This window comes from Sugiyamaella lignohabitans, chromosome A, assembly GCF_001640025.1.
Source record: "Sugiyamaella lignohabitans strain CBS 10342 chromosome A, complete sequence".
NCBI lineage: Eukaryota > Fungi > Ascomycota > Dipodascomycetes > Dipodascales > Trichomonascaceae > Sugiyamaella > Sugiyamaella lignohabitans.
The window spans coordinates 3,170,441-3,197,735 of record NC_031672.1 but is presented as its reverse complement, the minus strand read 5'-3'; the positions used below and the strand labels follow the sequence as shown (position 1 = coordinate 3,197,735).

General features: G+C 46.1%; 9 protein-coding genes across 9 annotated transcripts; 4 read left to right on the top strand and 5 right to left on the bottom strand.

Moving 5' to 3' along the window:
* Positions 1–10: 10 nt before the first annotated feature.
* Positions 11–4,603, bottom strand: RIA1 (GTPase RIA1; the record flags this gene model as incomplete). Its single annotated transcript, XM_018877859.1, has 2 exons — positions 11–1,198; positions 1,559–4,603. 2 exons carry the CDS (start codon positions 4,601–4,603, stop codon positions 11–13), a joined length of 4,233 nt encoding a protein of 1,410 aa, XP_018735219.1.
* Positions 4,604–5,151: 548 nt separating this feature from the next.
* On the bottom strand, positions 5,152–6,144 carry CHS7 (Chs7p; the record flags this gene model as incomplete). Its single annotated transcript, XM_018877857.1, has 1 exon — positions 5,152–6,144. One exon carries the CDS (start codon positions 6,142–6,144, stop codon positions 5,152–5,154), a length of 993 nt encoding a protein of 330 aa, XP_018735218.1.
* Positions 6,145–7,199: 1,055 nt separating this feature from the next.
* On the top strand, positions 7,200–8,291 carry MCT1 ([acyl-carrier-protein] S-malonyltransferase; the record flags this gene model as incomplete). Its single annotated transcript, XM_018877856.1, has 1 exon — positions 7,200–8,291. The coding sequence occupies one exon, from the start codon at positions 7,200–7,202 to the stop codon at positions 8,289–8,291; it is 1,092 nt and encodes a 363-aa protein (XP_018735217.1).
* A 260-nt stretch (positions 8,292–8,551) lies between these two features.
* UFD2 (ubiquitin-ubiquitin ligase UFD2) lies at positions 8,552–12,046 on the bottom strand (the record flags this gene model as incomplete). Its single annotated transcript, XM_018877855.1, has 2 exons — positions 8,552–11,854; positions 12,026–12,046. 2 exons carry the CDS (start codon positions 12,044–12,046, stop codon positions 8,552–8,554), a joined length of 3,324 nt encoding a protein of 1,107 aa, XP_018735216.1.
* A 710-nt stretch (positions 12,047–12,756) lies between these two features.
* Positions 12,757–15,156, top strand: RBS1 (R3H domain-containing protein 2; the record flags this gene model as incomplete). The annotated part of the gene is made up of 1 exon (XM_018877854.1): positions 12,757–15,156. The coding sequence occupies one exon, from the start codon at positions 12,757–12,759 to the stop codon at positions 15,154–15,156; it is 2,400 nt and encodes a 799-aa protein (XP_018735215.1).
* Positions 15,157–15,421: 265 nt separating this feature from the next.
* RDI1 (Rdi1p) lies at positions 15,422–16,042 on the bottom strand (the record flags this gene model as incomplete). The annotated part of the gene is made up of 1 exon (XM_018877853.1): positions 15,422–16,042. One exon carries the CDS (start codon positions 16,040–16,042, stop codon positions 15,422–15,424), a length of 621 nt encoding a protein of 206 aa, XP_018735214.1.
* Positions 16,043–21,245: 5,203 nt separating this feature from the next.
* On the top strand, positions 21,246–21,704 carry PPH21 (phosphoprotein phosphatase 2A catalytic subunit PPH21; the record flags this gene model as incomplete). The annotated part of the gene is made up of 1 exon (XM_018877852.1): positions 21,246–21,704. The coding sequence occupies one exon, from the start codon at positions 21,246–21,248 to the stop codon at positions 21,702–21,704; it is 459 nt and encodes a 152-aa protein (XP_018735213.1).
* An 88-nt stretch (positions 21,705–21,792) lies between these two features.
* On the top strand, positions 21,793–22,527 carry PPH21 (phosphoprotein phosphatase 2A catalytic subunit PPH21; the record flags this gene model as incomplete). Its single annotated transcript, XM_018877851.1, has 1 exon — positions 21,793–22,527. One exon carries the CDS (start codon positions 21,793–21,795, stop codon positions 22,525–22,527), a length of 735 nt encoding a protein of 244 aa, XP_018735212.1.
* Positions 22,528–24,885: 2,358 nt separating this feature from the next.
* Positions 24,886–26,619, bottom strand: VMA1 (H(+)-transporting V1 sector ATPase subunit A; the record flags this gene model as incomplete). Its single annotated transcript, XM_018877850.1, has 1 exon — positions 24,886–26,619. One exon carries the CDS (start codon positions 26,617–26,619, stop codon positions 24,886–24,888), a length of 1,734 nt encoding a protein of 577 aa, XP_018735211.1.
* Between the last annotated feature and the right edge of the window lie 676 nt (positions 26,620–27,295).

Here is a 27,295-nt window from a genome sequence, read left to right as displayed (position 1 = left end):
GTTCATCAGCTCAATCATCCTCTGCTGGTCCTACTTTAGCTTGTAGAGATTGTCCAAATGGTGGCTCTAGTTCCGCTTCTGCTGGTGCCTCAGCCTCAGCTTCAGCTTCTGCTGGTGCTTCCGCCTCTGCTTCTGCTTCTGCTTCTGCTTCTGCTTCTGCTTCTGCTTCTGCTTCTGCTTCTGTTTCTGCTTCAGCTTCAGCTTCAGCTTCAGCTTCTGCCTCCGCCTCTGCCACTGGTTTTGCTGGTGGTTCTGTTTCTGCTGGTGCTTCCGCTTCTGCCACTGGTTCTGCTTCCGCCTCTGCCTCTGCTTCTGGCCCTACTTTGGGCTGTAGAGACTGTCCCAATGGTGGATCTAGTGCGTCTGAATCAGCTTCCTCTTCTTCAAGCACGCTTCTTACTTCGACTGCTGGTGGAAATGGAGCCAAGAGTTCGTCTTCAACTACATCTGGCAATGGAGCAGCTGCTAGTTCAACATTCGCCACTTCTGCCTCTGCAGGTTCTAACAATGGTGGTTCGCAAACCAGTAACACTGCTTCTGGTGAGCCTACCTTGAGCTGCAGAGACTGTCCTAATGGTGGAAATGGTAACGGAAATGGTAATGGTAACGGTAACGGAAATGGCTCTGGTTCAGGTAATGGTTCAGGAGCTGGTAACGGTGGTTCGGGATCTGGTAACGGATCTGGGTCTGGTTCCGGCTCAGGATCAGGTAATGGCTCAGGCGCTGGTAACGGTTCTGGTTCCGGCTCAGGTAATGGTTCCGGTGCTGGTAGCGGTTCGGGCTCTGGTTCAGGTGCTGGCAACGGCTCTGGCAATGGCTCTGGATCAGGTGCCGGTAATGGCAATGGTTCTGGTTCAGGATCAGGTAATGGTTCTGGTGTTGGTAACGGTTCCGGTTCCGGCTCAGGATCAGGTAATGGCTCAGGCGCTGGTAACGGTTCTGGTTCCGGCTCTGGCTCTGGCTCAGGTGCTGGTAACGGTTCAGGCTCTGGTTCAGGTGCTGGTAACGGTTCAGGATCTGGTTCCGGTGCTGGTAGTGGTAATGGCTCTGGCTCAGGATCAGGTAATGGCTCAGGTGCTGGTAACGGTTCGGGCTCTGGCTCTGGCTCTGGAAATGGTTCTGGAGCTGGCAACAATGGTGAGTCAGGCTCTGGAATTGCGCAGTCCAGTGGTGCCTCCGGAATTAGAGCAGTCTCGGGCTCTGTTATCGTCAGTCTTGTCGTGTCTTTGTTTTTAATGTGATTTTGTGATGATTTCTTGTATGATTGTTTTATGATTTCTTTCTTTTCTATCCTTTAATGTATAATAATAATTATAACTAATAAAAAATAAAAAATTTAAAAAGAGATCAGGGAGGGATATTGCTACTACAAACGGGCCAAACTAATTGATTGGGATTATAGATGTAACCTTTATTCCAGAGTAAAACTCCTAAATTTCTATTTCTTTAATGTTCGCTGTCTTTCAGCATTTTCGACAACTTTGACGTGCACAGGTAATCCCTATAATACGTTAGTAAAGAGCGTTAATTGCCATGGTCTATAAATTTCCTAACTTACCTTCCGCTTGCGAACACTGGTAACATAAGAAAGTGCGATGTTTTCTTTGTCTGCCAATTCACCAAGTTCTTCAAGTTCTTCTTCAGTAGAGGGGACCCAGAAGGGGTCTTGGTCAAAGATTTCAAATCCGTTAAATACAAGTTGCGGGTTTGCTGCACCAGACGTCCTCTTGCGAATCTCTTCAGAAAAGCCAAATGCTTCGACCACAGGGATTGAGGCGTGTACTGTGAAAAAAGGAGTACCTTCTTTCATCTCCTCAGTAATAATTTTTCCTTTACGTTTCGTTATAACTCCATAGACCTTTCCCAGTACCTCAGTGGTAGCCTGAATATCACAAAGATAAGTAGCCAACATGAGCCTGGGAGACCAATCGGTCAAACCGTCGTAAATGGCCTGTTTCGTTGCAGATATTACCCGTCTCTGTAGAGCAACCGAACTACCATCGGCACCCTCTGTTTCGTCAATAGAAACTTCAGTGATCGCACAACCTACACCGGTGACAGGCTCACCGCATAAATGACCCTGTGATACCGCAAGCTGGAAACCGGTAATAATGTTATCTTCATACTCAGACCTAACAGAATCGGTTTCACTAAACAAAAGCCGTGAAAATGTTTTCGATTCATCAAAAAGAATGTTTGACCCAATTTTTCTAGGACCAAAGCTTACAATGCTACTCCACGGTGCTTGAATAAAACGCCTAAGAGCTTTATCGTTTTTTATCTTTTCTTCTAATTGATATTGAACAGTCTTCAAATCAGAGTCCTTGAATTCAGTGTCGGCGAGAGACGTATCCTCTTCATCAAGTTCAACATCAAATACCTTTTCATCGGAATTGACACTGTCATTATCACCAGGGTTTAAAATAGGCTTCTTCTGTTTGTCGGCTATAGACCTTAACTTATTGGCATTGCTGTTTAAAAATTCACTGACTTCGGCCGACAAAGGGAATACTCTTAGTTTCAAAGTTACTGAGCCAATTTTAATTTCCGCATAGCCTCTAGGATTACCATTCTGAGACTTCCAATCTTTGGTCTCGACTATGGTCTCTCTAAAGGGTACGACTGGTTTAGAATAATGAACATCAATCCTGGCAAATCTCTCTTGAAGATCCTTGATGCATCGTTCCAAATGCAACTCACCGGCAGTGGCTAGAATATGTTCGCCATTTTCTTGAATACTAACCTGGACACATGGATCAGAGGCATTTAATAACCGCAAGCCAGCTTCAAGTTCTGGCAATTTGGAGGGGTTAATAGGCTCAATTGCAACTTTGAGAATGGGGGCAGCGATACCATTTGAGCTCGCAAGATTAGGGCTACCAGTGGCTACATCTGCTAAAGTGCCACTCTTGAGAATATGGCCATCCAACCCTCCGATACCGACTATCGTTCCAGCGGGAGCTTCATCAATGAGAATCAAATCTCTTCCCATGAGAATGTACAGATTTGAAATAGTCAGCTTCGTGATGTATTTTTCAGGTACAGATGGGTTGTATCTTGGGCCAAGGAGATAAACTTCTTGACCAGCTTTCAAAGTTCCACTGAAAACTCGCGAAAAGCCAATTACCACTTCACGTGATTCGTCTTCGGTATTTTCGCCATCATTATCTACAGAGAGCATTTGTACTGACTCCTCAAGCCCAGCATCTTGTGACAAGGCAATTTCTCTGGCATGGCGGCTCTTGTTCCTTAGCTCAGCAATTCGTTCTTCCGCACTTAGCTGACCAGAAATCCTCTTCACTGGCAAGTCCTTTTCACGAACAGCAATTACCTTTGATATAAACGCTGTCAAGTGTTCATTAGGATCACAGTTTATCATAGAATCAGCCACTTTGGGAGATATGCTTTTATTTCCAGGAGTATTTGACAAGATATCAGGCATTCGCTCCTTTTGGGCTTTGACTGGAGAAGGTATGATATCAATGACACTGAGCAAAATAGATCTTGAAATGGGGATCCATTGATTGAAAATGGTGCCCAGTAGTGACTTGGAGTCTTTAGATGTAATATCTCTTGGCATCACTTTAAGATCCAGAGCATTGACAATTTTATTGATTTTGTCCGTGTTTTTGTTCAGAATCGTCGAATCATAGATGGCCCAAATATTTTCTAAAACTAATTGAACAAATAATGGGCGATAATTGCGGCCCTTTAAACTGCTAGATGATCCTGGAAGTACCTTTTTGGTCTTGGGGTCAAAGTAAAAGTCTCCCCAAAGAACTTTTTCTAGCTTTTCTCTTTTTATGCCTAACTTGCGCTCGTATATAGCTGCGAACTGAGAGATATTGAAGCCCCAACCGTCGACTGCGCTGCCAAATACCACATTATTTTTCTCGGGAGCGAAATATAACTCTTCATCTACAGCTTCGACAAACTCCTGTTGAGCATCAGCACCTCTATTTTCATTTGATTCTCTCCATTTCAAGTCATCCTCCATTCTCTGGCCCGCAAAAAACGAACCCACTACGGCATTGACCTGTTCAATTAGTTTAGTGATATGCTGATATGCCTCCATTGGAGTTAATTGAAGATCCGTAATAAGACGATCCATTTTATTTAAAACAAGAATTGGCTTTAATTTTTCAACCCAGCTCTGCCTTAAAACAGTAACCGTTTGAGAACAAACACCTTCAACAACATCGACCAGCACTACAGCACCATCACATAGACGAGATGCCGCCGATACTTCAGATGAGAAGTCAATATGACCAGGAGAATCAATTAAATTAATGAGATATTCTTTAATGACTGGTGCAGCCGGGGTGGCAGAGTCGTCAGAGTCCGTTATAGTAGGCCGTTTAGCAACTCGAAAGTACAGAGAAATTGCCGACGATTCCATTGTAATTCCTCTTGTCTGTTCATCAGGACGAGAATCTAAATAGCGGATTTTTCCCTGGAGGTTTTGAGAAATAATACCATTGGTTGCCAATAAGCAATCGGATAAAGAGGTTTTACCATGGTCAACATGAGCTAAAATGCAAATGTTTCTAGTCAGATCAGGCTGTCGTTGAAGCCTGATCAAGTTATCAGCTGCTACTGGCATGGCGACTACTAAAATAGATAATATTTTTCAGAAAAGTGTCACAAAACTCAACACTAAGTTTTCTCTAAAATATGATGTTGAAGCTCGAAGTCTTGATTTTTATATATATTCCATCAGCTGCACAAAAATATATAGTAATGTTCACGATCTACAATCTGATCTGCGGCGTACAAAAGTCGGTGCTGGTTCATGCTCAGTCACGCTTACCTAACCAAAAACCATTTTTGTATTGTACTCGGTATGCTTAAGAATCGGTGACAATGACCAAATAAAATAGCCTAATATCTATAATATAATAATTTATTAAATAAGTAAATAATTGTGAGATGACGAGGTACGCCCTGATAACAGATCCATTTACCCATCGATCCATATTTCAATCTAAACAGAAATAAATGCCCCTAAAATATATAAAACTTGGTTTGTTTTTACTGTGGAATGTACTACAGTAGTTTAGGATAGCTTAGAGCATACCTGTTCATTGTATGGATATATTTGATATACTGAACATGCTCAGCAACGTTTTGATATCCAGGATCGTAGATGCACTACTGGAAATGAGTGAGACCATAAGTCGAGCTAGCGTATTCACTACCATTGTCATATCGTTGGTCATCTTCCATCAACTCCTTAACTTCCCAATGTGCTTCTCTGTTGCTGACACCAAACTCCATATCTTCAGAAGTAATCATATCCCAATATTTGTATACCATCATGACAGCAAACAGATTGCACACGGTCGCAAAAAATACACCATCAATGTAATGCTTGACTCTAAGACAGATTGTTTCAGCAAAAACGTACAGAAGAACTTGGCCCACTACAAAAAAAAAGCCACCCAAGAAAACAGCTCCCACAGCCCACAAGTCTTGTAAAATGATTGCAGACAAGGTAAGCTGAGAAGCAAAATACACAGCTAGGAAAATAGCGTTGAGAATGTACAACACTACAAATAAGCCAGTGGTATTTGTCGGTGACATGGAATCACCACCCCAACCTTGGAAAGTCAGCAAACTCACGACAAAAGTCAACGCAAAAGCCAAAAAACTCATGACTCGAAGTGACCATTTTGACCAGAAAGTATCATCTTCATAAAGCTGAAAACCCAAAAAGCCATTCAACATCAGACAACAACATAGAGCAGACGTAAGACCGGACTGGATGCTTACAAAGTAAGGATAAGAAGGAGAACCGGGAGGAGTGACGCCAGCATCAATCACCAAAGAAATCATAGTCAGAGCTGTAAAAATATAGAAAAAATGCAGGATTTCCACTCGTCCAATGGCCGTGTATTTGCTGCGAACATTGAATATGATTAATACCAGAACCCCAATAGCTCCAATGTGCATAAATGCATTACCAACATTAAAAATAATGGTGTTTGCTAGTACAATAGTTCTGGCAAAACATCCTGGAATGATACCAGTAGGAAACAGAGTTGTTTCCGCAGCCGATAGTCCCTCGTGGTTATATGGACCCACCAGTGAGCACAGCGGTAGATATGTTCTATGACAGAGAATGTCGAAATCGCCAAAACCCATTTTTAAACTCCCTTGATTATTGGATTTCTGCTGGGTTCGCTATAAGATGATGAGCAAACACAATAAAGTCCCAGTGCCAGCGATACCGAATGGAATTACAAAAAAATATCCTAAAAGCCTGAAGCGAAAGTGTGACTGACCAGGGTTCTTTTACAACGCCAGAATTTCTAATATTAGTAGGGACTATTAGCAAATCCAAATACTAGTTGAAACAGGAGCTATAAACTTTTTGTGAACAACGAAATCAGATGTTTAAACCGGATTGAAAAAATAAAAGTGTTGACAAAGAAACAAAAGTATGGCTATTATTATCTGACCGAATTCTGATTAGATACTAATTAAACGATACAATAAACGAGCTTCCCAATTATTACACGCCGCGCTGATGTTGTTGATTTTTTCCCTGCAGTATATATTTTCAACCACCAGCTACTAAATTTAGCCCTTAAAAGGTGCTCTCACCATAAACGGTCAATTTCAGGCTGAACCGCGCTAACAGTAATACTCCCACTACGAGTGGCATATGATATGTCGGAAATACCCCTTTATTGAAATATCACAAATAACCTGATGCAATGGCACGCTCTTGGACGATTAAGGTATAAAATAAACACTAGACCTAGTAACAGATTCATTACCATTATAAAGTCTTAACTAGTTAGGGCGATTAGCTGGAGTGGAGTTCGATCTTGACTTGCAGCTAATATTCAGTTAATAGAGTTAATATTTCATTTTTTTGAAAGTCTGTGACCAAGAGATATAATAAATATTAAACCTCTTCATAATGGCTCTTGGAAGATTGTCCTGAGAGGAACGGAGACCAATGATTCACATCACAACTTTTAATTTTTTTTCTATCCAACTAACACTGTTTATCACCAGATCATTTGCTAGTGGCTGTAGTTTGTATTTCCTATGAAAACTTAAAATTAAATGCTATCGGGTTCGTGTATTAAATTCAAAGCACCAAAAAAACACTTCCCCACATCAGACCGGCAGATATGCACATTTTAATTTTGATATTCGCTTGATGGCCAGTTTCAACGCATGTCGAGATGAGCAGGGTCTTGAGCAGAGCATATGGTTCTTCACAGACTAATAGGCTTAAAGCACTGCTTTTCCCGGGTCAGGGGTTTCAGAAGCTTGGAATGTTGATTCCATTTCATAAGAAGTACCCAGGAATTGTCGAGCCAATACTGGAAGAGTTGGATGAATCGCTGAAAGAACGTATATCAGTGGCACTTATAAATGAGGCAGGGGTCTCAGGACCTGACAAGGAAAGTGTCAATTTGACTTCGAATGCCCAGCCACTGCTTCTTGCTGCTGGATATGCCATTTACAAAATACTCGAGGCTTCGCAGCCCCATGTGCAGTATGGATACTTCTTGGGCCATTCGTTAGGTGAATACACAGCTTGGACAGCTGCCGGAATCCTGCAATTCTATGACTCGGCATGGATAGTTCGTCAACGTGGGAAGTCAATGGAGGCTGCCACGGATTTGTTTCACTCAAAAACGAATAAACAGACTGGCATGACTCTGGTAATGCTTCCGCCAGCCGGTACTGAACATCTGCATAAAAACGTTCTTGCAACTTCACTTTTGACATCGGCCGTGGAACAAAACAAGTTGGTCGATATAGGGAATATAAATTCCAAGTCGCAAATAGTACTTTCTGGAGTCAAGGATGAGATCAAGCTGTTAATTGAGCAATTGAACTCAACATCTGAGTTTATAGAAAACAAGATCCGACTGCGTACACGAGATTTGACAGTTTCTGGACCATTCCATTCCCAAATAATGACCCCTGGACAAGAAACAATGCAGTCAATTCTAGACACAACACTTGCTACAGCTGCCAACCGTAGCCCACTCACGTGGCATTGGCCACCAAAAACACCCATTATCTCCAACATCACAGCGAACCCATTTCAGACCCTTGACGAAGTACAAGCTAGTGTCGTTGATACTCTCACAAAAACTGTGCAGTGGTCGGACTCTATACAGTACGCGAACTCCAATGGGTGTAAAACGTTTGTTTCTCTTGGTCCTGGTCGCATTGGCAAGCAAACTGCCACTGAACTGTCCCCGGGCTCAGATACGGTTTATATCGACACTCCTGAAAGCATTGACGAGGTTCATCTATAGCATATCCGATAGTATTTAATCCATTATTTGGCAGCTTTCCAAACCTGCCTCGCTTCGCAGGTGAGAGCAAACCAGCGACGAAACGACTCGAGCAAAGCGAGAGGAGCAACCAGGGTCTGGGGCGGAGCCCCAGCCGCCGGAGGCACACTCAAGTACAGTTCACCTGTATTCACGGAGATTTTAACAGTCGAGGGCCAAGTCCTGTTTCTGAGATACCCCTGTCAGAAGTAATTCTATGGATACATATATTCAGTATATCGCTACGAGGAAGTGTCCATGTTGCTCCTAGCAGCGAGGTACTTTTCTCGTTGCTCTCTCTTGAATGCCTGGATCTTTTCTTTCAGCTCAGTATTGGGGATAACCTGCTCGATTGTGAGTGGAGCTCTGTTGAACGGGTCTTTTGCATCACTGAGCAGATGAGACTTGATAGTACCGAGGTCAATAGTGACTTTCGAAGAGGGTAGGATGACTGGCTCCTCCATTAGCGTGTACATTAGTGGATCGAGGAATTCATCTGGAATGTCACCGAGCTCTAATTCACCCTGCTCGTCTTCTTGCTTGACGAGCTCTGCTGCTTCTCTTAGTTGAGACAATGTTTGAAGTTCGGCAGGAGATTTTAATACCCATCTTCCCAGTACCGAGACGGCTCGATCAAAGTTTGCTGGATTATACGATCTGCCATCTCGAGCCACTGCTTTGATAAAAGGCTCTTCTTTCTGTAAGTTGAGATAAACGTCTACGATTCGTGACAACAGTTCGCGAGGATTGAATCCATATTTCTCAGGATTCTGCACTTTTAGTTCCCGACACTTTGGTCCAACGAGCGCAGTTAAGTTGTAGTTGAGCATGGCTGCAAACCTGTCGACAATCTCCGGAGTGACAAATGCTTTGGGAATTGCTGATGTGAACAAGTTCAAAAGGACCACTGTCTGGTTTGTGAGCTGCATATACGAAGTGGCGTGTTTCTCGGCCTGTTCTAACTGGCCTCGTTTTTCAGTTGTCTCTTGGTCTTCTTCAGGACTTGCCACAGCAGGAAGTTCCTTTTGAAGTTTGTGGATTTCACCCAATTTGGCCAACGACTCGTCCAGAAGGTAAGTGGCGTCATTCAAAAGAAGAGCCACAAAATGAACAAAAAAGTCGACGTCTTGTTCACTTTCCTTTGCTAGATTTGCGCGATAAATGCTGTTGGCCCAGATACACTTGATAATCTGCGAGATGTAGTACCTGGTATTGAACTTGTCATAAAATTGCGAAGACGCTCCAGTTTGCTCGACTTCAATATAGAAATTCATCAACGAATGAAGAAGATGCTTATGACACAGAGGGTCAGAGTCGAAAATGTTTACAAAGTATCCCTTTTGTCCGTTCTGATAATCAATAGATCCGTAGAAAAGCAGCTCCACTAGCTTAGCTTTCAGATACGGATTTTTGATATAGCCGGTATTTGAGAGAAATGTCACACAAAAGTTAACCAATGGAACATGAGTATGCGAATTCTTCACCAGGATATGAGGCAGGTAGCGCGAGATATACAGAGCTAGTGAAATAGGTGCCTCGATGAGATATTCTGGGTAGTTGATGAAAATGTCGGGTCCTATGTTGTTCTGGAACGGCAATGCCAGGTTAGAAGCTGGTGGATACTGAGACAGGCTGGCAACATGGATTAAAAACATAAGCTGGAAGGCAGCCATTTCAAGATACACTGATTGCTGGTCCATATCGTATAGCACGCATTGACTAGAAATTCGAAGTCCCTGAGCTTGTCTAAGTTGCAATCTAGCATTGTCAAGTGCGTTCTTGATAAAATTGATGCGAGGAGTATTTTCGAAACGTGGTAGTTCGGCTTCGATTCTCGCAATATGATGCTTCAGGTCTTCAATGATATTCTTTAGTCTTGAACTGGACTGAATTGTACCACCCAATCCATAATGGAAATAACCCAGAGTCAGGAAAAAACAATGCGAAATGAAATTGACATTGGTAGTAGATGCAGAGACCTTGTAATACTCATTTGACGCCTGGATATCACTAGCGATCTTGGTTTCTTCAGAAATGTCCAGCACCGGGTCATGACTATAGTAGTCTTTGGAAATTTTGTCGAGTTTAGTTCCGTACAAGTCAGCAAACGGTTCACTGAACTTGGTTAGAACGTACGTTATATTCAGCATGAATCCATCTGGAGATACGGTTTTGGGGTCTACTTGCATAGCAGTACGTCTGTGGTTCAAGTCGAGAATCTTGCCAAAGTATTCAAGAAGAGCTTGCCGTGACGCCGGAGAAGCACGAACAATTTTATCACAAATGAAAAACAACCGCTCTTGAACGACCTTCAGTTCGGCTCGAATATCAATTGCTACCCGATCAATTTCTGGCTGTGACATTATTTCTGGATTGGTGAAGTTACCCCAGCAAAATGGCGGGTCAATTGGGGACGTCGCAAAAAAGGGGCCCAGGATTGTGTTTGTTATGATTTGTGAGGCTTCAGTTGGATGTACAGATGGAACTGGAGGATTGGATGGTGGTGTTGGTGGAGGAGGTACTACAGTCTTTTCCGAGATTTCAAAGTTGTCCAGCAGTGGTAATGAGCTTGCGACAAGCTTAATGGAGGTAAGATTCTCAAGAACCGTGAAATATGGTCTATAATCTATTAATGTTGTAGTGAGATCTGGTGGAAAAATCTTAGCACCCAACTTAGTTAGCTGAGAAAATACACCTCCAAGAAGCACAGTTGTTAGCTCTTGCTCTTCAGCACGAGCAATAACGGCGTCTATAAATTCCCATGGCAATGGTGACCTGTTTGAACTAGCTTTAGATAATAGTCTTTCGCCAATATTTGAATAAAGCCCTGTACCCTCATCCGCATCAGCAGTGCCAGAAATGACTGCGAAATTAACTGAAAAATTCTGAATCTCATTCAATAGAGATAACTTCTCTTCGTAATCAGGGGGATTCACACCATGCTTGGGCTTTAAAAGACGTCTGGAACTGGCAGCACGAGTCCAGCAGCCAAGAAGATAATCAAATACAGAAGGAAGACATTTCTGTTCAGTCAAACGGCTCCAGAATACCTGATCCAACAGCTCTTTTGTGAAAACAAGCTCGGCATTTTCCGAACTTAACTCGTCAGCTACTGACTGTAAAACACAGTAGTCACTTCGCGGCGTGAGAGACACTTGCAGCACATCCTGGATGGTTTTATTTTGCCATTCCTTCCAGCTCATCTGAGGACGTGTGGTAACAGCCGGAGTGGCAGCAGCTGGGGTGGTAGCAGGTGTTGAATGTGGAATTGAAGCTGGCACTGAAACAGAAGGAGTACTAGAGCCAGCAGGAGAGCTTTCGATAGATGTAGCAGGACTGCTGGTACTAGCGGTTTGAGCTTTGATAACTGGCGACGGGATAGTAGGTTGGCTATTCACAGTGGGAGATGCACCTGCAACTGCTTTATTCTCAGCACCAGAAGCCACTGAGCTCGAGGACGAGCTACCGCCTAATTTCTGAAGTCTCTTTCGACGAATCTGTACATTGTCAGTAACTGAGCGGACCCTATCGAACCCTAGCGGACCCTAACGGATCCTACCTGAGCTTCCAGCGAGTAAAACTCCACACCGGGCCCTGTTATCCCCTATCATATCAGGTTATCACTTCCAAAATCTCAAAAGCTAACTCGAAATGCAAAATTCAAGGGATTTGGAGCAATTCTACACTCACTAGAAGCACGTAAATCACACACTTACTTCATCAGCGTCATTAGACATTGTAAGCCAATTGTCACTGAAGAATCGGGTTTCTACCGGATAAAAATATATCTATGCAAATTATCAAATATGAACAGCCTCTAATTTGAATATGGAGTCGATTCGCACTTGAACAGTGCTCCTAAGGGTAGTCGTTTGAGTAGTACACAGTCGGAACTTGGTTGGTAATCGCCATGTCCGCAGTATTGGTATCAAGATATGCGGCTGATCTCCAGGGGTAATGGTGGAGTTGGTGGAGCAGAGTGAATATTTCAGCGGTATTAAAAAATAATGAGAAACAGCTTCTGCTTTTTTTATTTTCTAACTGGATATAAGGAAATTGACTAAATGCTAAACAATTTGGTTTATTTTTATACTCATTATCTAGTTTCTCATGGTAAGATTGATCGGTTTTCCGCTGGCTTTGCCGACAGAGGTGATATAGAGCCACAGATTTTGCGGCGCGACTTTGTCACTTTTATTGGCCGTGCTAACTACTCAGCCAGTTAGGCACGTTACTATTGATTAAGATTTGGAGATTATTTTCAAGCTACGGAGCTTAATTAGAGTGGGATTGCTCTCTCGCTGGTATCTGAACTCAGTGACTGGTAACGTGAGCTGGGATTTTATTCGCTATAGGACGAGTTAGTCTGAATTGCTAGAGTTACCGCCCAGATCACGCGGACAGATCATAGTTCAACCACTAAATTTCAAGTGGAATTTTCAATCCGATGGAATCTGGTTCAGTTGAGGGTGCAACTGTGGCATCCCAGTCTGTACTTGAGGATCCCAAAGTGGCGATTTTGGATTCCAAACACCCTGTCCCTGTTAGTTCAGAGACCAGAATGGCTCAAGATGGTGTGGGAGTAACAGAGAAACTTGGAGTTAAAAAGGTCTCCAAGCCCCTGTCTTTTGCTGATGTTGCTGCTGCTGCTAGTGGTAATTCTGGTAGCACTGGTACTACCCGTTCTCATACCACAGATGCCATGAAAAGTAGAGAGGTTGTATCTGGACCGACGGCTCAATCACAAGATCACTCGACGTCGCAACAAACTGAGAATTCTATAGAGGTACCATCAGGGGGATTACCAGTCGATTCACCAAGCAAGCCAGTGGTAGATCTAAGTTCTGGCGCTCCTAAATCCACTGACGGTAATTCTGTCGATATTGTGACCGGCGGTACTATTGCTGATATTGGCTCTAATTCTATTAGTGCACATGAAACTCCATACTCGAGTCTGGATCATGTTCTCAGGCTGGCTTTATTTGATCCAAAAAACAGAATGTTTGTGCTGAGACTAGAGAAACAAATCCTGAGTCTACTGAGAACGCCAAATGTCCAGTCAGTCGAACTTGACGCTATGAACTCGTATTTCCGCCTCGTATCTCATAAAGTAGCGGATTATTACGGCATAGGTCATATGTCGAGTCTCGAGGGTAGGAGTGTGGTAGTTTTCAAGGAGTCAAAGCCAATGAAACTTCCTCGAATTAGATTGAGTGATATCGAGAATGAGAATCCAAGTGGAAGTAATGATCACAAAGAAGGTAGTCTAATGACTCCAAGTGGACCCAATTCTAGTGAGATACTTAGTGGTTATAGTAGCCCTAGTGGAGGTAGTGGTGGTGTTGATGGTCAGGCATCAGCATTAGAATCGCCGATGAAGAAGCTGGTTATTACCAAACGGCCGGCGGTATTGTTGAAAAAAGATCGCGAGCAGCCTTCACGACAGTCATCAGTGTCACCATCGCCAGCTGAGCTGGATAATAGTGGTAATAATGGGTCTGTTCTTTTGACTACACCAGTTGATACTGCTACTTCGAATGGATTGTCCGAGATCCCGGATGGCGGGAGTTCTGATGCCGGCTCTAAAAAAATTGACAAGCCAAAATTGTTAAACCGAAGTGTGGTTGTAGAGGAAGACAAGAGATCTGGTAATATGTCATCTGATGAATCAGATGTCACTACTCAGGATGACAGTAAGAGTGGTACATTAAAGGGACTTAGCTTTGAAGCCAAAGTGGCTGCCTATGAAGAGGCCAGAGCAAGAATCTTTAAGAATTTTGTAGAAGCTGAAGAGGGTGAAGATGATGCGACTGTTGATTCAACAACTAAGCCGGCTGCAGGTGATCTAAGTGTGTCGGATGCTAGAGAATATTCTCGTGAATATGTGAGACAGCATGATATTATCAGTAATAGTAACAGTGTCTATGCGTATAACAATCGATCCAACCTAAGTGATCCTCAACTTTATAGCAAGTTTGAAGGCCAGAAACACCACAGCACTCACCCAACATATTCAAATGGTACAGTTCATAGAGCCAAAAGCGGGGGTGCTACCGGTCCCGACTTGAATAGAAGTGGAAACAGCATACAGTTTCAGGCTGATACGGTTCGAACTCCAATTTATAACTACAATTACCCCGGTTACCAAAACAATGGCAATGTCCCACAGCAGCAACAGGTGAATCCTCAATACCTGGCATATAATGGTGCAGTAACAGGGAGGTATCCGAATTATCCACAACTATATAACCAAGATCCCAGTCTAGCTAACAGGGCTGATTATTGTAATAATGGTATTTCACAAGGGGCCTATTATAACCCACAAGCAATGTCTTATCGACCACAGAACCAACATCAGTATCAACCTCAACCTCAATCCCAACCAGTGCATCAGTATCAACCGCAGCATCAATATCCACACCGATATCAGCATCAAACACAGGGCTCCTACGCATATCAACAGCAGCCAGAATATCAGTACGCACAGCCAAGCTACCAGCATCCGCAGCAACAGCAGCACATGCGCCCGTATCAGGAGCACCAGCAAAAGCATCAGTACCAGCCTAACTACCCCAAAGTGCCACATCATTCCCAAGGAATTGTCAGACCAGGGTCAGCACATGCGTATACTTCAGGCACGATATCCAACACACCATCGTTGCTGTCAGGTACCATCAATTCAACTCCAACTGAGTCGACTAGTGTAGCTGTAGCTTCAAGTTCGGGGCAACAAACAACCACTACAGCTTCTAATACAGCAGCATCACCATCTCAGGAGCAGCCCCCGAACCAACAAAAACAGCTTGATTTGTCTACAGACTTCCCACCTCTTGTCCAAGGAAAGTGAGAACCCAAGTGAACGATGATTCAGCTGAATCGAGAGCCATTATTGTAAATATACGTACACATATATAATGACTTGTATTTATTTATTTTTTTTTTTCTTTTTCATTAAATACTTTTACAATTATTATTTTAGAGGTAGAAAAAGATGCGAGACAACAATGGAAAATACTAACAAACAAGTGAAAAACTGATACAAAACAAAAGAAAAAATAACATAACATCATCATACCACTACTACTACTACATTAATCAACCACAACACAGAATCATTTCTCTCGCTTGACAATCATGAGCTTCCAAGGAATTGTCAAGTGACTGACTTTATCATCGTCGTAAAAAGTAGTTGAACACGAGTATGAACCTCTAGCAAGTAGACCACCAGGGGCTTCACCTTCGGGTAAAGATACCTCGTAGTAAGGCTTGTCAGGAGTATTAGGTGGGTAAGCACCTAAAGTGTGATCAGTCTTGGACATGGTAATACCACCTCTCTTTGCCGTTTGATAGTATCTCAAACCAGTAAGAATCTCATGCTGGATTCTAAATCTGATAGTAATCTTGAACTTGGCATGTTCAATTGCCGCTACAGGGTTTTTACCAAAATTCTTGATTTCCGACTCGTTCTCGGTATTAAGGAATACAGGGTCTCTTCCTTCAACAGCGACTTTGATGTGGACCACGACTAGTTTTCTCTTGTCGGTGGGATCACCAATGGAATTAACACCGTTGTAGTTGTCGACATTCAAGCCCAAGGACTTTTTCCATCTGACAAGAGACTCATCTTCAGCATCCAGGGTGATATATTCTTCAATTGCCTTTTTAGGAGCAACAATATATTGGGGAGGGATTTGGGATTGGATCCTCGATTCTTCTTCGCGAATAACCGACATTTTAATTTTGGGGGAGCAGTCAAATGAACAGGAAAAGAAAAATAACGAACAATCAATAAACCAACTATCGATCGTCTATCAATTAATTTCGAAATCCAAGATCGAGTCTGTTACTAAAAGATCGACTCTTCTATCGGATGATTCCAGGTAATCGGAGCGTAAAAACCAACTGCAATCGGAGAATCGGATTAATGACAGTCTACTCAGTGTGCTTTTAGCGATAGACCAATATAATCAATCAATGAATCAATCAACAGTTTGTCTATCAAAGGAAATCAAAGGGCAAATTCCTGATATTAAATAGATATAATTAGACACCAAATCAAACGAAAAAAACAAAACAACTCAATAGTCAGCACTCTATTAATATACAAAACGGATGGGATTGTATATTTTTACCGGCAGTTAAATCAGTTAGTTCGTTAGTTAGTTAGTTAGTTAATTAGTTTGTTGTTAGTTAAGAACACACTAGCCAAATTTAATTCGAATGGGGAAACGGCGGCCCTTAAATCAATTCAAACCACATAACAGAACAAAAGGAAAAAAAAAAACCCTGGACAGACCGATACCAGATCTTCGGAGATTGACCCCTAATGATCCAGCAAGGAGCTAGCAGGGGCCAGGTTTCTTGCATTGTATATGCATCGGGCGCCATGTTTAGCAGCGAATAGGTAGTTCAGCTGTAAGTTGCAGTCAAGTGTTGTTATGCTGGTTGCTGTGCCTATAGAGGCTATAGCTGTATTGTGAAGGACCATCTATGATACAGAATTGATTCAAAATAGGTCTGCATGTAACAAACATACAGGTTGATCTGCAGCAGCGCTTTTTTAATAAGGAACAGAATAAGTAATAACGTCCCATATTGGCTACATTTATGAGCATGCGGGACTAGATCTCAATCCCGTGTAAAATGCAAATGCAACTGCATTATATATTTATTTATTTTTTTGGGGCCAGGAGAAGAAAAATAATAAAGAAAAACTGCACGCGAATAATAGCACACATGAGAAACCATCTAATAGGGATATGGTTGCATCGCTTATGAAGTATGTCTTTGCGATAACGGTTGAACCGAAATTTAGGTTTTGCGGGCTTAACGAATGTGTGTCGAGCAGTTGGAGCTTAATAGTTTAATCAGAGTTTAAATTGAGTAGATAGAGTTTTGTGAGACAATTACAGGGGTATGCTGTAGTTAGTGGTTGTATACTGTAGATAGTGGTAGTTAGTTAGCAGTAGTGCAGTATAGCTAACTGGTTGTATACTGCAGTTAGAGGTAGTGCACTGTAAATAGTGGTAGTTAGCGCTAGTGCACTGTAGTTAACCGGTTTTACAAAGTAGGTGGTGGTAGTTAGATGTATTACGTAGTAGTAGCTACGGCATGATATAGTTTACGGTCGCGTACTGTCGTATATTACTACAGCACGATGTAGTTTACGGAAGAGTACTGGACATTTCTGTAGCTTTCTGTAGTATAAAATAGTTTATGGTCGTGTACTGAATTTTACCGTAGTATAAAATAGTCTACAGCAGTGTACAGTAGTTTACGGGTCGTGTACTGTACTTTTCTGTAGTTATCTGTAAAGTGGACGCGAGAATCAGTAGTAATACAGGAGCCAGGTTGGCTGGATACTCACCCTACAGACCATGAGGCGGGCACTTGCACGACTCAAGCAGCCTGTTATGTACTAGTACTGCTGCTGCCGCGAGTTTACATTGCATTGTCTCACCTCGTTTCATTCATTTCAGTTTAGTCAAGCAAGCCGTGAGCTGTACTCCTCTGTTATTAGTTCTACTTTTACTACTGCTATTAGTACAGCTATTACTGCTACCTATTACTACTATTACTAGTACTATCACAGGAAGTGCAGCAGCCGCGACGCGACGCGGCAATCCATGCCGCCGTGTATCGGCAAGAAAAGCCGCCGCCGCCATATTCGGAAAATTAACGACAAGCGAGGAGCGGCATCTTCAGCTGGCCGGCCAACCAGATCTCGTCACAGAACATTTTGCTTTTGGCTGATGACCGGCGATGAGCAGCGATTGAGCTGCTGCTGGATCCTCCTCAGCAGCCAGATCCCCAATCTACGGATCAAAACCCCAAACCCAAACACTCTTTTGTTCAAACTTTGGCTGGTGCCCTGTTACGAGCCAAGAGGCACGCAAAAGAGGAGCCAAATGTACATCTTTCCAAAACTCTATAGGGCCATCATGCAATAGCGGTTATTCTGTACTTGAAAAGGACTTTTGCGAGAAGTCGCGTCGTTGCGAACTTGCTTTTTCACCCACCACTCACCAGCACTGAATATTTCCCAACAAGTACACCCCCCAGCCGATCACCCTCGACACGACTCTCTCCACACCTGCGAGCCCCTGGCAAACTGACCACCCTAAATATAGTCCGGGCCAAAGTGCCTCCGGCAGCTGGGGCTCCGCCCCAGACCCCGCTGCTCCTCTCGCTGCGCTCGAGTCGGGTCCGTCCACGGTCCCAGCAATCTCCTGCGAAGCAGGAGCAACGGGTCTGGGGCAGCGCCCCAGCCGCCGGAGGCACACCCCCTCCTAGCGGAGCTCCTCCCGACCCCTGGCCCGTCATGCAGGGTCCAGCGACCCTGCCCCACCACGCTTGCATACCCCTGAGATAGCTCGTTCAGGAAACACGATCCCGAGCCGGCTCGGAGGGGCCGAGGGGCTCGGGACGCGGTGCCGGGGGGTCTGCCTCCGGCGGCTGGGGCTCCGCCCCAGACCCCACTGCTCCTCTCGCTTCGCTCGAGTCGGGTTTGGGAGATCCCGTGAAGAAGAAAGAGCCCGTTCTCCCGACGCCCGACTCGAGCGAAGCGAGAGGAGCAGCGGGGTCTGGGGCGGAGCCCCAGCCGCCGGAGGCAGCACCCCCCTCCCCCAGGGTCCAGTAGTACAATAGGAGATAGATTTCATGCTATATACAGATTTAAGAGGTCTAGGGACCGTGGCGATTACTCGACCTCGGGGCCGTCAGTGGTAGCGGCGGCGGCAGCAGCAGCAGCTCCGCTGAGGACTGAGGCGATAGCTGGAGGGGGCTCGAGAACGATCATGTTACGCAGGATTTCCAGGACCTCGGGTTTCAGGGATTTGTCGTAGATGTTGAGCAGGTCGATGGGGCTGGGGTACACACGGAGAGCACGATAGAAAGCAAGAGCTGCGTCGACGTGGTCACCCTGGGTGAGCAGTTCGTCAGCACGAGACACCTCGCTGACAAAGAACTTCTCGCGTTCCTGTAAATTGTCGGGAAGAGGATCGTTTTCTAGCGAGTCGGCAATGATCTTAGCCAGCTTGTTACGCAGCTCGTTCTTGCCCTGCTCGGCAGCCACTGCCTGTTCTTTCTGGTACTTCTTGACCGATTTCTTCAAGTTGCGGCGGAACTCGGGCGAGTTTCTTCGCTGGTAGTCAAAGTATATCAGGTATCCGACTGCTCTTGTTAGGGGGATTCACGGGTAGGTGGTGGTGGAGGGTTTGCCTCCGGCGGCTGGGGCTCCGCCACAGACCCCGTAGCTCCTGCTTCGCAGGAGATTGCTAGGACCGTGGACGGATGGTCGGGACGGTTAGGAGTGCGAGAGTTGAGTCTCGAATCGGAGTTTTAGGAGTTTTAAGGCGGTTGTGTCACTGGGAAGATGTGTTCCGAGAGACAGGAGTGAGGGTGGTGACAGGGGCGGTGCCCGGCTCGATAGCGGGCTGGGGGGTTTACTTACCAGCAGAGACTGCTACAGCAGAAGTGACGATGGCAGCAGTAGATGGCATTGTTCCAAAATGAAGCTGTTAACGACGGTGGATGGCCTCTGGTTCGTCGGTTATAAACGCAGCTCCACCTCCTCCACCACCAGCAACTGAAATTTCAAATCTTTTTTCAGCCTCACTACTCTCCGCCGCACGCGCCCCACGCAGGGTCCTCAAGGGCCAAACGCCTCCGGCGGCTGGGGCGTTGCCCCAGACCCCGTGGCTCCTGCTTCGCAGGAGGTTGCTGGGACCGTCGGCGGACGACTCGAGCGTAGCGAGAGGAGCAACCAGGGTCTGGGGCGGAGCCCCAGCCGCCGGAGGCAGACCCCTGGCCCCCGCGCCCATACCCCGGTACAGTGATGGTCATAGCAGGCGTTCAGCCCAGGGGGGCTTGATTTCCCCACAGGCGTCGGGCTGGGGTGGGAAGGGGGTTAGTCTCAACCGGCCGGGTGGTGGGGCGGAAATTAGGAAATCTGGCAGGACGAGGCAGCAGCAGCAGCAGCAACGGCGAGGGTACGAGGACGGGGACGCATAACAACACCAGTGGCAGGCAGATGGGAGACGTCCTTAGTCACAAAAAACAACCGACATCCAAAAACCCAAAAACCAAAACCAACATCGAACCACATCACATTTGAATTGTCGAGTGTAAGTGCCAACATCAGAACAACAGAAATAAAAAGGACAACAACAGAGTTTTTTTCATTGATAGGCTTTGGTTAGATTTCTTTCGTCGTTGTTGGATTGTGTTTATTGACAACAGCTGGCAGACGAGAAACAGGAACCCAAAAATAACAATTGATACTGCCAGTCCATGAACTAGCTGGTGAACTGAGGTCGACTGATTTATAAGCTTGTCAAAAGAAATCTCGACAGCCACTCGATTGACGAACAGCTGGTTTGTTTGAAACTGAATTGACTCTGACTGACTGAACTGAAGCTAACACTATCAGGACTGGTCAGCAAATTGCAGATAGCTCGACATCAAAACAAAACAACTGCTTAAAACACAAAATAAAAACAGAATAACACGAGAAAAGAACTCGATTGATTGATTCAAAGAGCAAAGAACGAAGAGTAAAATCTATATAACAAAACAGTAACTGTCCAGGATCTTGGTAACAAACAGGCATCAACTGGTTATATCATCGACATTGTCAACTAGATAGTACATCATCGACATCGTCATCTGGTTACTACTTCATCGACATTGTCATCTGGTTACTATTTCATCGTCGACACCGTCAACTGGTTACTATATCTACTAGTATAATATCGACAAGGTCATATTAGATAGTGGTTAAAGTCTGTCAGTAGTACTAATCACTGTGACTAGGACACACAAAAACATAGAAAAAGGAGAAAACGAAAAGGTCGAGTATACGTATACAGACTCGCTGTTTTCGACTCACTGAACTGAGCAATCCACATCACACAACCACCACACCCACGAGCTATAATGGATATCGATCCTGATGTACAAATGGAGGATGCATTGACTGAGCCATCGTTAGGTCTGGAAGACGAAGAAAACGGACACATCCACGAGTTCGGTGTCGACCCGCTCGATAGCCGCTACCACGATATCTCGGTCATGGGCCGCAATGCGCCAGCCGAGCTCACTTCGCAATCACTCAACCAGCTCGACTCATGGATCGAAACACTCCAAGGATGCAACCCCCTCTCCGAAGAAGAGGTCCAACAACTCTGCAACATGGTAAGTACCACCGCACCTACCCGATGCCGCTCGCGAAGCGAGCACAACGGGGTCTGGGGCAGCGCCCCAGCCGCCGGAGGCGAGACACGGGGAAACGGAGGTGTGCCTCCGGCGGCTGGGGCGCTGCCCCAGACCCCGTTGTGCTCGCTTCGCGAGCGATTGGGGGGATGTGAATGGGATACTAACGAGGGTGTAGGCTAAGGATATTTTGCAGTTTGAACAGAATGTGCAGCCTGTTTCGGCGCCAGTGACCATTTGTGGAGACGTTCATGGCCAGTTCCACGATCTGATGGAGCTGTTTAAGATTGGCGGGCCGTGTCCGGATACTAATTACCTGTTTATGGGAGATTATGTCGATAGAGGATACTACTCGGTGGAGTCGGTGTCGTATTTGGTTGCTATGAAAGTACGATATCCCAGCCGGTTGACTATTTTGAGAGGTAATCACGAGTCGCGTCAGATCACCCAGGTGTATGGATTCTATGACGAGTGTTTGAGAAAGTACGGCAATGCTAATGTGTGGAAAATGTTTACTGATTTGTTCGACTTTTTCCCCATTACTGCTTTAGTAGAGAACAAGATCTTCTGTCTTCATGGCGGTCTGTCACCTAATATCGAGACTATTGATAATATCCGGGATCTGAACCGGTTCCAGGAAGTTCCTCATGACGGGCCCATGTGTGATTTGCTGTGGTCGGATCCTGACGACCGAGGGTCTTGGGGAGTATCGCCACGAGGTGCAGGATTCACGTTTGGCCAGGACATTTCCGAGCAGTTTAACCATACCAACGACCTGAGTCTAATTTCACGAGCCCATCAACTTGTCATGGAAGGATACAGCTGGTCGCACGAACAACAGGTGGTGACCATTTTCTCGGCACCCAACTACTGCTACCGATGCGGTAACCAGGCCGCCATCATGGAAGTCGACGAGAAACTCAACAACACTTTCCTCCAGTACGACCCCTGTCCTCGGCCCGGCGAGCCCTCTGTATCTAGAAAAACCCCCGACTATTTCTTGTAAGATTTTCTCTACTACTACTACTACTACTACCGATCACGATATAGTTTTGCTCCATTTTTTGACGTCTATCTTTTGTTTCTAATATATTATGTATTTTACAGGGTGGCCCTTTGCCTCGGGCGGCTGGGGCCCCGCCCCAGACCCCGCTGCTCCTCTCGCTCCGCTCGAGTCGGTTCCGTCCACGGTCCCAGCAAACTCCTGCGAAGCAGGAGCCACGGGGTCTGGGCAGCGCCCCAGCCGCCGGAGGCACTCTGTCTCCCCGAATTCACGCGAGTTTCGACGCCCGGTCGAGTGCTATGTCGCACATGGCGTTGAGGGCCTCGGTCTTTTCAGCACCGATGTCGGCTCGAGAGATGCGCGATTGCATGTTTTCCATTATGATTTGGCGGCTGCGGCCATTGACGAAGACTACGTAGCGAAGTCCGGGGAACGTTTGTTCGTAGAGTGTGTTCAGATGCTGGAGTTTAGCGGTTTCTTCTTCGGCTGCTGCTTTGAGTGATTCCTGTTCCCCCTGAGAATGCGACGATAGATTGGCTTTTGCGGCGCCCAGACGAGGGTGGGCCGCGATGATTTGTGCGATGCGAGGGTCTTGGGGGTCACTGGATAAGAACTGGAGAAGTTGGCTTCGGATTTGTTCTATTAAATCTGGATATCCTGTGAAAGTAGTGGGATCATTCTTGGCACTGAGAACCCTGTCGAAGATGAACTGATTCAGCGTTTCACACCGTTCAAACAAGTGAGCCAGCACCTCTGTTTGCTGTGGTCGGTCCAATTGCACAAACTCGCGAACTCCTGGCAGTTTATAACTCATATTCTGATCAATCAATCTTGGATTCTGTTAGTTTATGTCACAGAATCAGACTGTCTCTCGGCGGGGGTAGTGATTTATGATCTGATCGTCATAATGGTCCGGCTGATTGGTCCACCGATATCAGCACCGCCGCGGGCGCACCCCATTGGGGGCGCCCTGTTATCTCGCATACCCCCTGCACCGATCGCCGGGCCCCGACGCACCTCCTCGAGCGAAGTTCGAGTAGCCACCGGGTCTGGGGCGGTTCAGGGTCATAAACGCGGTGTCAGGTGGACCAGATATATATATATATATATATGACCAGATTCTGGCACATAATGCTCGTGGGAGGATGGGAAGGCAATGGGTGGGTTGATGGGGATTCAGGTTGTTTTTTTTACTTTTTTTCAGAATTAATTTTGGTGAAAAATGGTCGTGTGGGGAATTATGAATGGACCGCCAGCAGCGACGGCCGACGATTCGGATAATTCTTCGGGAAAACTGTCGGAACGGACTGTTCGTGGGTCTGATTATTATCCTCAGTTGAAAGAAGATTCTCTGGCGTTGTTGTTGCTTCAAGATAAAGAAATTAATAGCAACCAAGATACCGACGAAGACAATGACGACGGCGATGATGACTGTCATATCGCAGTTCCTGCTCCAGACGACGCCCTTCCGTCGGTATCTGTTGTAGAAAATACCAGTGGATGGGCTCCTTTTGATTATCCATTGCCAGTGTCTCTTCTTGGTTCCAGCAGTGGTGAAGATGAGGACGAGAACAACGACAATTTTGTGGTAGTTGGAAGTCCATTGGTCGAGTATGGCGAACCACATCTGCCTGTAGCACCACCTCCCAATGCCAACACCTGTGGACCCGGAACACCGCTGCCGTTCTCAGCAGGATTCAGACCGTTCCGACCTTCGGCCTCGCAATACAGCAGCGATATCGCCAACCACCCGTACGCCTCTGAATGCCTAGCCCCAGCCTCAATCGCCGTCAACCGAAGCAACACTGTCCGCACCGCGCTCAGCGTCCAAAACCCCGACACCGCACACTCCAGCACGCCTGACGAGCTTCCGAGCCCGCCACCGGCCAAATCAGGGTCCACTCGCTGGTGAGTTGTCCCGGCCTCCGTCGGCTGAGGCGCTGCCCTAGACCCCTGGCTCCTCTCGCTCCGCTCGAGTCGGTTTCCGTCGAGGGTCCCTGACGTGCCTCCGGCGGCTGGGGCTCTGCCCCAGACCCCGTGGCTCCTCTCGCTTCGCTCGAGTCGTTTTTCCGTTGATGGGCCCAGCCAACTCCTGGGAAGCAGGAGCCACGGGGCTGGGGCAGCGCCCCAGCCGCCGGAGGCAGTTAAGGAATCTCCTGCGAAGCAGGAGCTACGGGGTCTGGGGCGGAGCCCCAGCCGCCGGAGGCTGGTCCCCCAGACCAGAAAATGCTAACAGGTTTCCAGGAATTGGATGTTCTGCTGTGGAGGAGGTGGTGGTGGTGGTGGGGGTAGTGTTGATTGATTTATTAAGTTTGTTATATAAGAGAGTCGAGTCTAAGAATGCTAGGACCAGTTGTGGGGTTACTCAGAGGCATCGGCGAAACGGTCGGTGATGCTGGACACGAGTTTGCCGAACTCGACGTCAAGCTCTTTCTCACCGCGACTGGGCTCGAAGAATTTCGACGACGATACAGCGTGCTTGATATCGGCAGTAGACTCGGCCAGTTTGCTCCAGGAAGCGCCGGCAGCAACTGCCTTTTGAGCCTCCTCAAAGTACGTAACAAACGCCTTCATCATGGCATTGGTCTTCCAGATAGGACAGAAAGCGTCGTAACTCGAGTATCCGTTTTGTTGCAGGAAATCCTCCTTGATCAGAGTGGCCACGTCAAGGGTAATCTTGTCGGAATCGGAAAGGGCGCTCTTGCCGACCAATTGAACAACCTGCTCCAACTCCTCGGCATTTGAAATAATCTCCTTAATACGGTCACGGAGAGTGGGGAATTCAGGGTAGTGGCCGTCATAGTACTTGTCAAGAACATTGGTATACTTAGAGTACGATAATGAAGTGTTGATGGATGGGAAATGCTTTCTTTGTGCCAACTTCTTATCAAGACCCCAGAAAACCTGGGTAATACCAAGAGTCGATGTGGTAACAGGATCTGAGAAATCTCCACCAGGAGGTGATACGGCAGCCACAATCGATACGGATCCCTTTCTTCCAGGGTTTCCAAGAGCAGTGGCTTTTCCAGCACGTTCATAGAAAGAAGCCAATTTAGCACCCAAATAAGCAGGGAAACCCTGATCAGCAGGCATTTCTCCAAGACGACCAGAAATCTCACGAAGAGCTTCGGCCCAACGAGACGACGAGTCGGCAATCATAGAAACATCTTTACCTTGATCACGGAAATACTCGGCCAATGTAATACCAGTATAAATAGAAGCCTCACGAGCAGCTACTGGCATGTTCGAGGTATTCGCAACAAGAGTAGTTCTCTTCATAATAGGTTCTTTTCTGCCATTAATTTCTGTAAACAGTTCGGGGAACTCCATCAATACTTCAGCCATCTCGTTACCACGTTCACCACATCCAACATAGATAATAACATCCGAGTTAGAATATTTAGAAAGAGATTGCGAAATGACGGTCTTACCACAACCAAAAGCACCGGGAATACAGGTAGTACCACCTTGAACACAGGGGAACAAAGCATCCAAGACTCTTTGACCGGTCAAAAGAGGGAAATCGGCAGTCAATTTCTCGCTGACGGGACGAGGAACACGAACAGGCCACGTGTGGAACATGGAATAATTGTACTTTTGACCCTCGAACTCGATTTCCAAAATGTTCTCAGCAACTGTGTACGAACCAGGCTCAGCGATATGGGTGACTGTACCTCTGGCTCTAGGAGGAAGCAAGATCTTGTGATCAGACAAAAGAGAGTTCTCATAAACAGATCCGATAATATCACCACCAGTGATATGATCACCAACCTTGAAATCACCGGGCTTGAATTCATATTTGATATCACGGTTCAAAGCAGGAGCATCCACACCACGAGGAATATAAATACTCTTAGAATTCTCCTGAATGGCCTTGAGAGGACGTTGGATACCGTCATAAATGGTCTCCATCAAACCAGGACCCAATTCCACTGACAATGGCTTACCAGTTCTCAAAACAGGATCTCCCACAGTAACACCAGCAGTCTCCTCATAAACCTGGATCGTAGCCTTATCACCGTCGATACGAATGACTTCACCGACCAAATTCTCATGACCGACCTTAACCAATTCGTACATGGCAGAACCAATCATGTTCTCGGCCACAATAACAGGTCCCGAAACCGAGTAGATCGAGCCATACTCGTGCTCCTTGGCATTGTCGTCAAGCGACACACGGGTCAAAATCTTACGAGCGTTTTCAACTAAACCGGCCTGGACTGTGTTAGTTTCTTGCCGTCATGCCTCCGGCGGCCGGGCTCCGCCCGGACCTGGTTGTGCTCGCTTCGCGAGCGACCTGGGTCCCCTCCTGGACCCGGGGCCTGGACTCGGGGTGCTAGACTCGGAGCCCTGAACTCGGGGTCCTTAACCTGGACCCCAGAAACGAGGGCACCCTCACGTCCGACTCGAGCGAAGCGAGAGGAGCCACAGGGTCTGGGGCAAAGCCCCAGCCGCCGGAGGCACCTCCCGCACCCACAATCCACTCACCATTGCAAAAACCTGGGTGCTTTGTGTGCGTTTGAGTTGTTTCACTTAGCAGTCGCTCAATGGGTCCAAATCACTACAAACAAGAACCAATCGGACTGTCTGGGTGTTTTGTACGTATATGAGTGTGTGAATGTCGCTTCGGTTGTCTCGAGAAGCTAGCAGTCCAGTCGCACCTATCGATTAATCAGCTGTGAAGCAAGCGTCTTTGAACACTCTTTCTCTGTCGCTCCTTCCCGTCCCAGCTGCTAACATCGTCGTTTCTTGGTTCGCCCTGCTCGCTCGC